The following is a 14,430-nucleotide window of genomic DNA, read 5'->3' on the forward strand; positions in this document are numbered from 1 at the left end:
CTCACGATCTTCAACTGACTTCGGTGAAAGACCAGCTGAAAGCTTCAAATGGGCTCCCAATGGTACACTAACTGGCTTCGTATCCATGCTAACATGGAATCGCTGTAGAACCTTCTTCAAATAAGCCACCTGTGTCAAACAAATTCTGCCCTTCTTCTTGTCTCTGCCGATCTCCATCCCTAAAATGCGCTTTGCCTCCCCCAAGTCTTTCATCTCAAACTCATTTGATAGCTGAACTTTCAATTCATCTATAGCCGACCTGGAAATAGAGGCAACCAACATGTCATCGACATAGAGCAACAAATAAATATACGCACCTCCTTTCAACTTGCGAAAATATACGCAAGGATCAAACTGGCTCCGAGTGTACGAATGACCAAGCATAAAACCATCAAATCGCCTATACCACTGTCGAGGAGACTGTTTCAAACCGTATAGCAATTTCTTCAATCTGCAAACCAACTTATCTTTCCGATTTCTTCAACCTGCAAACCAATTTATCTTTCCCTGCAGCTCGGAATCCCAATGGCTGAGTCATATATATTTCTTCATCAAGATCACCATGAAGAAATGCTATTTTCACATCCAACTGATCTAATTCCAAACCATACTGTGCCACCAAAGCTAGCAAAATCCGAATCGAAGAATGCTTCACCACCGGAGAGAAAACCTCATTATAATCTATTCCTTCCTCCTGTGCATAGCCCTTCGCAACCAACCTAGCTTTGAACCTCAATGGAGTGCCCTCAATGCCCTCCTTCTTCGTGTATACCCACTTGCAACCAATTGCCTTCCGCCCCTTTGGAAGCTCAACAAGCTCCCATGTATCATTCTTATGAAGAGATTCCATCTCCTCCTGCATAGCCACCTGCCACGAATCAGCCTCCGAACTCTGCTCGGCCTCTTTGAATGTAGTAGGCACTAACTCATCGATACTCTCCATCGAAAGTGCATACGCAACTGTGTCGGCATACCGTGCTGGCATACCGTGCTGGCATCTGTATGTTTCTCCTCTGTCTCCTAGCCGCAATAGAATCCTGAACCTGAGCCGTCGGTTCCTGATCCTGCACATTTATACTCGTATCCTCCGTATCACCGTCGTGCTCGCCTGGCGTCACCTCAGTCGGCACCTGCATGGATACTGTACCATCTGGACAATGTGGAGCTGCATCGATCTCCACCACCTGCGATATCTCCTCCGTCGGGTCACTCTCCACCTGATGAGAGCTGCTCATCGAATGTGACGTCCCTACTCAGCACAATCTTCTTATCAACTAGATCCCAAAGCTTGTATCCCTTGACACCACGCTTGAATCCTACAAATATGGCCTTCCTAGCTCGAGGTTCCAATTTATCAGTTCTAGCATGATAATATGCAGGGCACTCAAATACCTTGAGCTGGTCATAATCGTGTGCTGGCTTTCCCGACCACTTCTCCATAGGGGTTTTCCCCTCAATCGCAGATGAAGGCAGCCTATTAATAAGGTGGCTCGCATATGTAAGTGCCTCAGCCCAAAACATCTTCTCCAAACCACTCTGCGACAATAAGCATCGGATCTTCTCCAGTAAAGACCGATTCAACCTCTCTGCCACCCTATTTTGCTGCGGTGTATGACTAACTGTGAAATGTCACTCTATGCCCTCGTCTCGACATAGCTGCTGAAAGGGGTCAGAAGTATACTCACCACCGTTGTCGGATCGCAACGTCTTGATCTTTCTCCCAGTCTGTAGTTCTAATCTCTTCTTCCACTCTACAAATAAATCTAGGACTTCACTCTTATTTGTCATGGTGTACACCCAACAACGCCTAGAATAGTCATCTACAAAAGTGACGAACCAATGTCGACCACCAAGTGATGCAGTCTTGGTGGGACCCCAAACGTCTGTGTGCACATAATCCAGGATGCCCCTCGTCTGATGAATGGCAGTCCCGAACTTCACCTTCGTCTTCTTGCCAAGAACACAGTGCTCACAGAACTCAATCTTCCCACTCTTGGCTCCCTTCAATAGCCCCTGCTTGCACAATGCCTGCAGTGACTTTTCACCTGTGTGCCCCAATCTATAGTGCCAAAGTCTGCTCATGTCCGCTTCTGAAATAGCCGAAGCAACCTGGCCAATCTCGGTGCTTCCCTTCAGATAATACAAATTCCGATTGCGGACTCCCCTCATCACCACCAATGATCCCTTAGTAACCTTCGCTACAGCGTTTTCGAAAGTCACCTTGAATCCCTTCGCCTCCAAAGCTCCAACTGAGATAAGATTTTTCTTCAGTTGAGGAACAAATCTCACCTCCTTCAACTCACGGACTACTCCATCGTGCATCCTAATCCGTACGGTACCTATCCCACAAACGCCACAGGATTGATCATTTCCCATGACAACAACGCCCCCGTCGACTTTCTCAAAAGATGCAAACCAGTCTCGCCTAGGGGTCACATGAAAGGTAGCGCCGGAATCAAGCATCCAATCTGATGCATCCACATGGTTCACCTCCGGAGTAATCAGTAGAGAAAAGCACGAATCATCGGAATCATCGCCTTTCGCAATGTTCACCTCATTGGCCTTCGGGCCCTTTTTCTTGCCATTCTCCTTCTCCTTGAGCTTCGGGCAGTCTCTCTTCCAATGTCCCTGCTCCTTGCAGAATGCACATTGGTTCTTTGTTAATTGGTGGCGGCCTCTAGACTTTGACCTCCCTCTGTTACCACCTTTCGGATATGGGCTTCTACCTCTTGTCGACAAGGCCTCTCCTGAAGTACTAGCGCGGGAAGTCTCCTTATCCTTCCTCCTCAAATCGTAGTTCGTCAAAGCGTTAGTCACTTCACTATAGCTGATAGAAGATCTCCCGTTCAACAAAGTGAGCACGAAGGTATCATACTCCTCATCCGGTAAGGAGCCCAACAAAATAATCGCCTTGTACTCATCCGATATCTTCTCATCAACATTCGCCAAGTCCGACAACAACTTCGTATAGTTGTTCACATGAGCCGCAAGCGAGGTGCCTCTGGACATCTGGAATCTGAATAACCTACGCAGCAAGTGCAATCGGTTCTCAACACTCTTCGTAAGGTACTTATTGTTGAGAATTTCCCACATCTTCATCGCAGACGTCACCCCAATCACATCATACTTCAGCTCCTGTTCCAAACAGGACCTGATCACCCCACAAGCGTTCCTATTCATTTTCTCCCATACCGCCTCTTCATATTTAGGTGGCCTCTCGTGGACCATGATGGTCTCTTCCAAATTCTGAGCATTTAACGCATCCTGTACGTCGCTCATCCACAAACCAAAGTTGATTTTTCCGTCATATTTCACCACACTAATTTTGGTGTTTTGAAAACCAACTTGTATTGTACCCGCCATCGATTTGCTGCTTTCACCTTCTTCTCCCATTGCGAACTAACTCCAAATTGTAGAGAAAGAACAAATTTGATAGAATTAGGAACCACCCAACTGAACCCTAGATCGGATTCCAAATAGATCTCCTATCCACACGAGGAAAGCGAAATCTCCAACGGCAACTCCTAATGCTATCTCCACCGAAGCCGAGAACTCCAAGAACTAAGCTTCACACAAGAATCTTCCTCCACCAAAAAACCCTAGATCTGAAATCTGGGCTCTGATACCACTTGTTGCGCGCAGCGGAAATTTCGGCAGCACTTCGGCAGCACAACAAGAGAGTCAGGTCGCAATAAGAATTCTTGTTTCTCAAAGGGAACAAGAATCTGAAGCCTATATCCTATCAAAGTAGGATATTAGCTCTTCCTCTCGTCAGCTCTAGGAAGGAGACAAGAATCTGAAGCGGATATCTCAACCAAGTGAGATATCGGCTCTTCCTCTCATCAGTTCTAGGACTGACCTATCGAGGGATCCTAAAAGCTATTACAAATCACACAAAAGCAGTACAACCAATTTTAACGTGGTTCGGCAAATTGCCTACGTCCACGGGGCAAGGAGGGGGGAGATCTACTAATAGAGGGAGAGAATACAACTAGGGTTTACAATCACTCTCAATCTAAACCCTCAAACAAACTCTCAAATCCCTCACAAATATCTCCCTACAAAAGGATGCACAAAGTGTTTTTCACCTGCAGCCGCACAAAAGAGAAAAACCAAATCTCCTGATTGCCTTTTCCTGTAGCCGCACAAGTGCACTGTAGCCGAAGTTTTGCTGCAGCCGCAAATCTTCAAAATTACCTCCTGTGCACACGTTTTCAACAAAGCCCCCTGCCTGCTACCACTTCACGAAACCCTAGGATGGGTTTTTAAATGGTTTGTTAATGGGCCGCACTGCATCCGGGTCATGTGAAAGAAATCCACAAAACTCGGTGTGGCCCCCACAACCCCACAAACACGTTTCACGTGTTCACATCCTTGAGCAGGGAAGTATACCGAACACAGATTGAACTTTAAGACCATCTCCAACCACCCTCCAAAACTCCAAAATCTCCAAATTTGGAGAGTGGAACCTCTCCAACCACTCTCCAAATTTGGAGATCTCCAAATTTGACCCTCCAAATTTGGAGGGTGGGGAGAAATTTTGGAGGGTCTCTCCATAACCCTATTCATGATTTTTTATTTACAATTTTGCCATTTTTAACTATTTGATTTCTTTAAATTTACCACTTTGTCATCATTCTTAGTAATTTAAATTAGATGTTTAATTTCAAATAAATATAGTTAAAAAATTATTAATCTAATATTTGAAATCATTATATATTTGGAAAGGGCTCGTTGAGATCTTTAAAATGAAACTAAGATTAATTTATTTTAGTATTATTATAAAATTATTAATTTTTAAATTAAATAAATAAATATCAGACATGAAATTTTAAAATACGGGGATCTATTTAACTTGCTCCATAAAAAAAATACAAGCATAAATTACGAATATGAATTTCCCACTGGAAATCAAGGAGGATTTTCTCAATTTGCGGGCGAAGCTGGTTCTGTAGGAAGAAATGAATATGGTGGTTCTTCGAGAGATCGGGATGGAACCGGTAGTTATAATGATAATGATCTGTCAGAATTTTAATTGTCACTTATCATATTTTATATTTGAGGTTTATGTTTGCGACCTATGGTATGTTGTATTAGAGGTTAATATTTGCTTTCTTGTTCTATCGATGTATGCTTTCACTGTTATTTCAGAATTTCTTCTTTTGTAACCTGTATCATAATTCTTTCCTAAAATACTATAATTAGCAGGAGGAGAAATACCTTGTGCTAGTTGGTCAAACAAATTTGAAGATTGCAGTACGTTAATATCATTGTTAGATCCTGGTAATCCAAAAAAAGCATGCCATATCCATAAGTCATATGAGGCTACTGCCTCTAGAATCATTGATGGGCCTCCGTGACGTCCCGAGTACTGTCCCGCCCAAGCCGTTGGACAATTTTTCCATTTCCACTGCATGCAGTCTAAACTGCCCAACATTCCCGGAAATCCGCGCTCTTCTCCTTTCCTTAGCAACCGTGCAATGTCACCCGTAGTGGGATACCTCAAATATTCATTTCCAAACACCTCTATAACTGCCCGACAAAACCTCTTTAAGCATTGGATTACGGTTGACTCACCAATCTTAGAGGAGCTGTAGGAGGACAAAACGAATATGAATTTCCCACTGGAAATCAAGGAGGATTTTCTCAATTTGCGGGCGAAGCTGGTTCTGTAGGAAGAAATGAATATGGTGGTTCTTCGAGAGATCGAGATGGAACCGGTAGTTATAACGATAATAGCCTGCCAGAATTTTAATTGTCTCTTATCATATTTTATGTTTGAGGTTTATGTTTGCGACTTATGGTATGTTGTATTAGAGGTTAATATTTGCTTTCTTGTTCTATCGATGTATGCTTTCACTGTTATTTCAGAATTTCTTCTTTTATGATATGTTGTATTGTAGTATTAATATTGAGTTCATTTTAAAGCTCTCATCGACACCTTTATAATGTTATAAATTTTTTTTCCCAAATAAATTATTAACAATGAAATTATTAACGTAAACTATATCCAACATTCTTTAATTTATATGGCTTCTTTGACAAAAAAAATAAAAAGAAAAACATTTAGAGAGTGTGGGTTGGAGCAACCCTCCAAATTTTACCCTCCAAATTGGAATATTCCTAGAATATTCTAATTTGGAGGGCCAAATTTGGAGGGTATGATTGGAGATGCTCTAATACCAGGGGCACATGCTTCGACGTTTGCACCCCACTGGTCCCTCCAAGTTGGCTATCAAGCCATCAATTACGACCGCTCCACTCACAGCCAACCATTAAACGTCTCCGACGCCTCCAATTCCCCTCGGACACAACAACAACAACAACAACATCCCAGATGGCTCGTTGTATTCTCGCCCTCACCGCCTTGATGCTCTTCTCCTTTCGCACCTCATCCTCAGCCTGTAACGTCCAAGACAGAAGAGCCCTCGTCGCCTTCAGAGACTCCTTCCCCCCAAACTCACTCCCGTCATGGACCTCAACCCCCGATTGCTGCTTCTGGCAAGGCGTCCGATGCAGCAAGCGCACTGGCCGCGTCAGGCTCCTCTCCATCTTCAAGAACAAGAACCTCACCGGCGCGATCCCTCCATCCATCGGCAGCCTTCCTTATCTCGAAAGCATCGCCCTCAGTCGCCTTCCCAACCTCGTCGGCCCCATCCCTCCCCAAATCTCCAACCTCAGGAAACTTCAATTCCTTACCATTTATGAAACCAAAGTCTCCGGCCCAATCCCCAACATCTTCTCCAAAATGCCTCAGCTCAAAGAGATCAATCTTTTAAACAACAACATCACGGGCTCGATCCCTGCCTCCATCGGCGACATCCCCAACCTCTTTACGCTCGATTTGTCGGGCAACAGACTAACAGGGACCATCCCTGCATCTCTCTTCTCCAGGGCTGTGAGCTCGATTACCCCGGACCTCGATTTGTCGAACAACATGCTGACTGGAGACTTACCGTTGTCATTTAATAAAGTCAGATTCACTAACTTCGACCTGTCGAATAACAACCTCACTGGGAGCTCGGCTTGGGTCCTCTTCGGCAGCTCAAAGCCAGTTACTCAGATAATCTTGAGCAGCAATGAGATGGTGTTTAATATGTCGAAGATCGAGGATTTTCCTGTGAACTTGACGTATTTGGATATTAGTCACAATAAGATTTTTGGGGCCATATCAGATAAAATTACTCAGTTGACTAATTTTGGTTACTTGGATGTGAGCAACAACAATTTGTGTGGAAAGATTCCAAGCGGAGGTAAGTTCAGAGATTTCGGTCCTCAGGCGTACCAGAATAACACTTGCCTTTGCGGAACACCGCTGCCTCCATGCAAATGAAGAGATGTCAGCACCAAAAGGCTGTATGCATTACTTTCCTATTATGGAATTTATATTCCAAATATTTTAAGATGCTGCGTCATTATATATGAGCAGATTTAGTAGATGAATCATGAGTTCGAATGATCGAATTCAAAAGGCATGCAGTTGCAATATTCAGTTGATCTCTATTCTGTTCCATGTGGTATGGTAGCTGTAATTCCTCAAGTTTTTATGTGAAAATAGATTTTAGGAAATAAATAGCATTGCTTCCCAGGTGAATTACAATTGTCAGAAATTTCCCAAAATCAGACTCATCATGCTCTTAGCAAAAGGCGCAAGATAAATGCCTCTTACTTAAGCTGCTAGCTAATAAGTCCATCCTTCACCAATGGATTTCTCAGTTTGTAACGCATTATGTTGACTATGTTGATACTGATATGAGTGGGTGAAGAAAAGCCCCACTCACATCCTTTTGTATACAAATGCATGTTAGCAACGGAAAAATAAGCAAGAGGGTAAAAACATAGATATTGGTGGTAGTTATTACGAGCACTGCATCCTCTTGTGCAGACACTAACATTTTAGGCTATGAAGCTTCTTTTCCTATACGCAGACACTTAGGCTATGTTTGGTTTGAGAGAAAGGGAGAGAAAAGGAAAGACTTCACATTGACTGCTCAAAGAAATTACCGCACAAAAGAGGTGCTAGTTGTCACTTAATGTTAATAAACTGTCTCCTTTGCAATCACTGGCCATAGAAAAAAAATTTAAAACACCTGCCACCAAATTTGGGTGATATTTGGTTCCTAACTGGAAAACCTTTCAATGAAGCATGACATAAAAAATTCCTTCCAGAGCTCCATCCAAAACTATTCTAGTTCCTGCAATCACGAAGTCATCAAAGGCGCAGAATTTTTCCTCGTCTGGATGCTTAACATTAGCCATGTCACAAAATGTTTTGAATTAGAAAATAACATAACAAGTAATTACCTGCGTTATGCAAGTAGCAAAATCCATTTAGTTCTAGTTTCTCCTTTTAAAATATCCTAGGACACTGCAGTGAAACTATGTATATTTTAGTTATAACAGTTGAAGGCTAATATCAAGGCAAGTATAACTCATAGTTCTGGAAAGAAAAAGAAAAGAATAGAGATTCTAAATGCTAATATTCAAGGTTTAGTTCTTAGCCTCCTGTAATAGAGGTAAAGTATATCGAATAGAGATTCTAAATGCTAATATTCAAGGTTTAGTTCTTAGCCTCCTGTAATAGAGGTAAAGTATATCTCATTCTCAGTCTTAATGACAAACTTCATGGTTTAGTTCTTAGCCTCCTGTAATAGAGGTAAAGTATATCTCATTCTCAGTCTTAATGACAAACTTCATGTCTAAGGTATATGCATGCAAAAAAGCATGCATAACATGGGTTGAAATTTTCATATAGAACAAGTATGATACGCACGACATCAAAATTAAAAATTTACCTTCTCCAAAAAGGATAAAGAGTTCCCAAATTAGCACCAAAGATATTTGACTCTTGCTAAATTAACATGAGTATTAAATAAAAGACAAACTATCTATTTGACTCGTGCTAAATTAACTAAGATCAAGTTCTCTACTGATATATTTGTTGATGAGGTGTTCTACCAATATAAAATTTATTGGGGAAACATAGATAGCTAATACAGTGAAAGGACATATGTGGAAAGAATAATCATCTGAACTCTAGAACACGAACTCAATCTAAGATTGATATGATCAATTCAATCAACAACAATCCTTCTGAAACTCAATCACATATCTTAATGCAAAAAAAAAAATTTGAGTCCTTTCAGACATGATCTACCCCATTCTTCCTAAATTAACTAAGAATCTAAAATCAGGTGCTCCACTGATATATTAACTCAAAACACTATTTTTTTATTTTTTTATTTTTGTAGTAAAAACATATGAAGTCACAATCAAATCAAATTGATGAAAGATACAAATTTGGTTGCAAAAATACAACAATTAGCTTCCATATGCATGCACTAAACAAATTTTAGGACAAATTTTCAAAAACGTCCTATTTGGACATTTAATCCCAAAAACCAACCTATTTCATATTTATTTTTAAAAACCGACCTGGTTTCAGCCTCAGCGCTGAAACCAGGTCGGTTTTTGTGAATAAACTTCACAAACTTCATGGGACTTAAAGTCCTGTGAAGTTTAGTAGCTATTTTGTTAAGCTGCTAAACTTCACGGGACTTGAAGTCCCGTGAAGTTTAAAAGTATAAAAAAACTTCATGGGACTTCAAGTCCCGTGAAGAAGTCCCGTGAAGTTGTTTTATCTTATTTTCCAGAGAATCGCGACTCTGGAAAATGAGAACTGCAACTTCACGAGACTTGAAGTCCCGTAAAGCTACATGTTTTAAAAAACATGCACAGCATGTGCATGTTTTTTTATATATGCAACATAATCACGAAAGCTACACATATAATCCAAAATATACATAAAATTTTCTCCATGAATCAATCGATTTACATGAATCAAACAATATATACTGAATCAAACAATAATCACGAAAATACACTTGTGAACAATAATCGATCTCATATACATTGAATTATAACAATATTCTTAAAATTCAACCATGAATTAAAACATGAATCAAACAATACTCACAGAGATCACATATATGAACAATAATTGATCCACAAAAGTATAGTATTTGAAAAATTATAAAAGTTACAAATTTCAACAAAATAAGATCACATACAACCCAAAATTCCTCCTCTCCTTCCCCTCCCTCTCTTCCCCCTTCCCCTCGCTCTTCCCCACCCCCTTCCTGCACTGATGAGCCTCGATTATCTGAGTATCTGGTTGTGTATGAGCCAGATGTACCGGCTCCATCAGCATGGAAGTGTCGGCTCCATCGTCATCGTCAGCGTCGAGTGTACATTTTCCCAAATGATCGTGACCTGTCCTCACGACATGCAAACTCGTTGACATAAGTCTTATGAAACACCTGTGCTATTATCTGCTTGATCCTATTGAAGACCCCTAACGTCACCGGATCCTGAATCTCAGGCATGTGATCATCAACCTTAGCTTCAATTTTATCAAAAGCACGGACCTGTGAGTTAAACAATATATACACAATTTAGCAAATAACATCTTAATAAAAAAATTACTGTTTTAATTTAGCTTAGAAACTTACATAATCTCTCTCGATCATCCCACTAGGGATGTAACTATTTATCGGTGGGCGTGGTAGGTGTCTAGCTGATGGCTATGGGTCACGCGTGATCCATCTACGTGTGACATCCCAATACTAATGCATATACACGGTATAGTTAACAGTTGTGTCTCTCGTATCATGTATGAAATCCCACCAGTGAATCCACCTGTCTATTAGGCCGCTGATGCGGCATAAACATGTACCAAAAAGGTTGCAAGTGTACAACCGTGTCAAGTTATAGTATTTAAGATATCGATCCCACGAGGAATGTGTTTTGTAGGAGAAAATATAAAATCGGTTCTTATGTTGTGTGTGTGACAAGTAGGAGTGATAAGTGAATGTGATTGTGGAGAGATAGAGAGAGTGTAAGTGATAGTGTGTAAATCGGCACGAGATATAAGTGAGAGTGGATGTGACAAAGAATGAATATGATCAATAAGGCAAGAAGGAAAAGGAAAATAAAAATCAAGAATAAAGAAAATAAAATTCAAGAATAAAAGAAAATGCAAGAAATTAAAGATGGTGGATTCAATTATAGATATGGGTAATCTACAATTGAACCCACTTCTTAGAAAAGGGTGATTCCCTAGAGGGTTCTAGCCTAAAGGCGAATCAAACAAAATAAAAATAAACAAAAAGAAAAACTAAACCCAAGAGGGTTCTAGCCTCAAGGTGAATAGTATAAGAAATTAAAATCTAACTACAAAATAAAGTGCAAAATCTAAACTACAAAATAAAATTGCAAGAATTAAATGCAAGAAATTAAATCTATTCTATAAGCATGAAATAAATCTAAGGCAAGAGGGTTCTAGCCTCTTGGCTATTTAACAAGAAAATAAAATCTAAACTACAAGCATAGAAATAAATCTACACTAATAAGCAATAAAAAGGAAATAAAAGAGAAAAAGGAAAGAAAATGCAAACCTCTAAATAATTCTTCATCTCCATCTTCATCATCCAACAAAGAGAAGAAATATTTAAAGTGGTGAAAAAATTATTATTATTAATTGCAACTAAAGTTACAATTTTTGGAAGGCCTTCTCAATTAAGAGTAGCCCTCCTCTCCAAAAGGAGTTTACAAAATTTTCACACCTCTAACCCCTCACTCTCTACCCCTATTTATAGTAAACATCAGTGAATGAGAGCCATTGGATTGAAATCTTATCCAAAAACAACAAATTTCAGCCTTAGATTCGTAACAGACTGCCCAGCGTATCGATGCAGGCATCGATACAGGCATCGATGCAGGCATCGATGTCGGTATCGATGCAGGCATCGATGCATGCCCTTCTCCTTTTGTTGTCCGCAGATTCTTCTTGTTGTTTGCTTTTGGGCTTTGGACATTGGGCTTTTCTTGGACTCTTGGGCTTGGGCTTTGATTTATTTCTTCATTTAAATACTTGAAAGAATTCATTGGGCTTCATGGCTTCATTTCTTCATTAAATTATGGGCTTTTTGTTGAGAGATGAGGGTTTTGAGATTTATTCTTCATTAACCTGCAATTAAAGATAAAAACAATTATTAGTAGTATATTTATTCATATAAAATAGATAATGAGGGTATAAAATTGTAATAAAATGTGATTATCAAGTACCCCAAAACCTAAACTTTTGCTAGTCCTCTAGCAAAGAAAATAAAAAGAAAATCCTAACTCACTTTCGCAGGAATCGCGGTTGTATTTAGCGCATACAACAAGCCTTTAAACCCCTAGGTTACCCTAGTGGACGAGTTGTAGTCTCGTGAGGGTTTGCAGTGAATATACCCACAAAATTCGGTCAACTTGCCAAATTAAAGAAGTCAGTAAATAACTAAATTCACTTGATAACTTTTAGATAATCTAATTGGAGCCAGTTATCACTCAAGAAAACATTTTTATATATAACTCTAAGGTATATTTTTAAGAAAATCTTCTCATTGTAGCAATACAAAACCAAGCCAAACTTAGAAATTTAATTTAAAAGTTTTGAAAAGAACATGCTAACTCTTTGTTTTAAATAATTTTCAAGTTGCTTGATTTAAAATATTTTCCAAGACCATATATACAACTATAAAACATTTATTAAATTTTTTATTTTTTATTTTTTTATTATTTTTTAAAACTCTTTCATCCTTGGTGATTTTTTTTCTACTTTAACGGGCTTTCTAAGTGACCATTTAACGAGTTTTGGGCCAATGGATCCCAACCCAAATGGGCTTAGGTCATTAAGTATGGAAATACTCCTTGGGCTTAATTACTCGGTCAGCTTAGGCTTAATAAGATAGAATCACCTTGAATTAAAGAGTTTTTTTTTCTTTTTGGTGCCCATTTTTCGCACTCTTCTTTTGCAATTTTTTTTTGTATATGTATATATATTTTGAAAATATGTAAATCAAGACACTTTGAAAAAAATTATTTTCAACTCTAAGTTAAGCATGCAAAAATTTCATTATTTTAAATAAAAGTCCAAGTTAAGGCTTAAGTAAAGTATACTACTTTGAAAATCATTTCTTAAGAAATTTATTTAGAGTTATCATAAAAGGTGAACTTAAGTAAATAACTAACTAGGGATTAGAAAATTTCAAATTTATCAAATAAATCAATTATTACATAACTCTATCAATTTGGCAAGTGACGATATTTTTAAAAAAAAAATTTTAAGAAAAAGGGGAAAAAAACAAAAATGTAACTAAAAATGTAAAAAAAAAGAGAAAAAAATAACTAATTCCCACCCCCACACCTAAATTTTGCATTGTCCTCAGTGTTACAACAAGAATCGATAAAAAGTCAGTCTTTTTATAAGACCTCCTCGTGCAACAAAACAAAGATTACAACTTTATCGAAAATAATCACGAGATCCCGTTTTGGTGCGGTCTCGCTTGCGTGGGTCTTTGGCCTGTGACGGGGACGTTGATATCCGTGGACCACCGGGGCAATCAGATCCGGTCCGGATAAATCGGACAGAGTTTCGTCGATCCGCGTGAGATCTAGAAACTTCTAATCCAGAAATATCGGACAGAACTTCGTCGATCCGCGTGAGATCTAGAAGTTCTAAGGGTATTAGCTCTTCTTAGTATTAACGCTAAAGGCTAATACTAAGGATCAGACGGGGAATGGGTGATGAAGACTGATGTAGACCTCTCCTCCTCGGTTGAAGCGCACGACCACTCTTTGCTGCAGCAGGGCTTCGCCAAGGCTCTCCAAAAATCCAGATCTTTCCAAATGAGGTAAGGGGGGCTATTTATAGGCTAGGGGGAGCCCCTAGGGTGCCTAGACACCCTGGGTGTCTCAGAAATTCCGAGACACCCCAGGGGTGTCTCGGAATTTCCGAGACACCCCAAGGTGTCTCGGAAATCCCGAGACACCCTAGGGGTGTCTCGGAAATTCCGAGACACCCCTGGGGTGTCTCGGAATTTCTGAGACACCCCTTGGGGTGTTTTGGAAGTTCTGAGACTCCGTAGGTGTATTTGACTGTTTTGCCCGTAGATTCTTCGTCCGAACTCGGATTTGAGTGATTCCGGGTGCGGTGGATGCTTGGCGAAGAGTTCGATCCGCTCTGGTGGTTGGATTATCTATAGCGTGGTCGAGGCACGAAGGGCGTTGTCCTTTTTGCGAACACCGCCGGGTTCCCGATTGGTCCGGGTCTTCGTTGTTCCGAAATCCTATCCGCTCACGTGGCTCGTCGATTCACTTCAATCGTTCATCGACGTCAATTGGGCTCCTGTGGATTGGATAGTGACGTTCGTCGTTGTTCTTTAACAATGAACCGTTCGTGGAGACCTATAGGCAATTTTCGATGCCTACAGATACCCCCTCCAAAGTGTTCCTGACTCGTTTCTTTTATAGAAGAGGCTGGAATACTTTGGATGTGATTGGTCTAGCCTTCAGTCGGCATAAGGACCTGTAGTTAGCTTCAACTCT

At 40.1% G+C, this 14,430-nt stretch overlaps 1 protein-coding gene across 1 annotated transcript; it reads left to right on the forward strand.

Moving 5' to 3' along the window:
• Window positions 1-6,337: 6,337 nt before the first annotated feature.
• Window positions 6,338-7,333, forward strand: LOC109827850 (polygalacturonase inhibitor-like). The gene has a single exon (XM_020394871.1). The coding sequence runs from the start codon at window positions 6,338-6,340 to the stop codon at window positions 7,331-7,333; it is 996 nt and encodes a 331-aa protein (XP_020250460.1).
• The last annotated feature ends 7,097 nt before the right edge of the window (window positions 7,334-14,430 follow it).

Source organism: Asparagus officinalis, unplaced genomic scaffold, assembly GCF_001876935.1.
Source record: "Asparagus officinalis unplaced genomic scaffold, Aspof.V1 AsparagusV1_Un479, whole genome shotgun sequence".
Classification (NCBI taxonomy): domain Eukaryota; kingdom Viridiplantae; phylum Streptophyta; class Magnoliopsida; order Asparagales; family Asparagaceae; genus Asparagus; species Asparagus officinalis.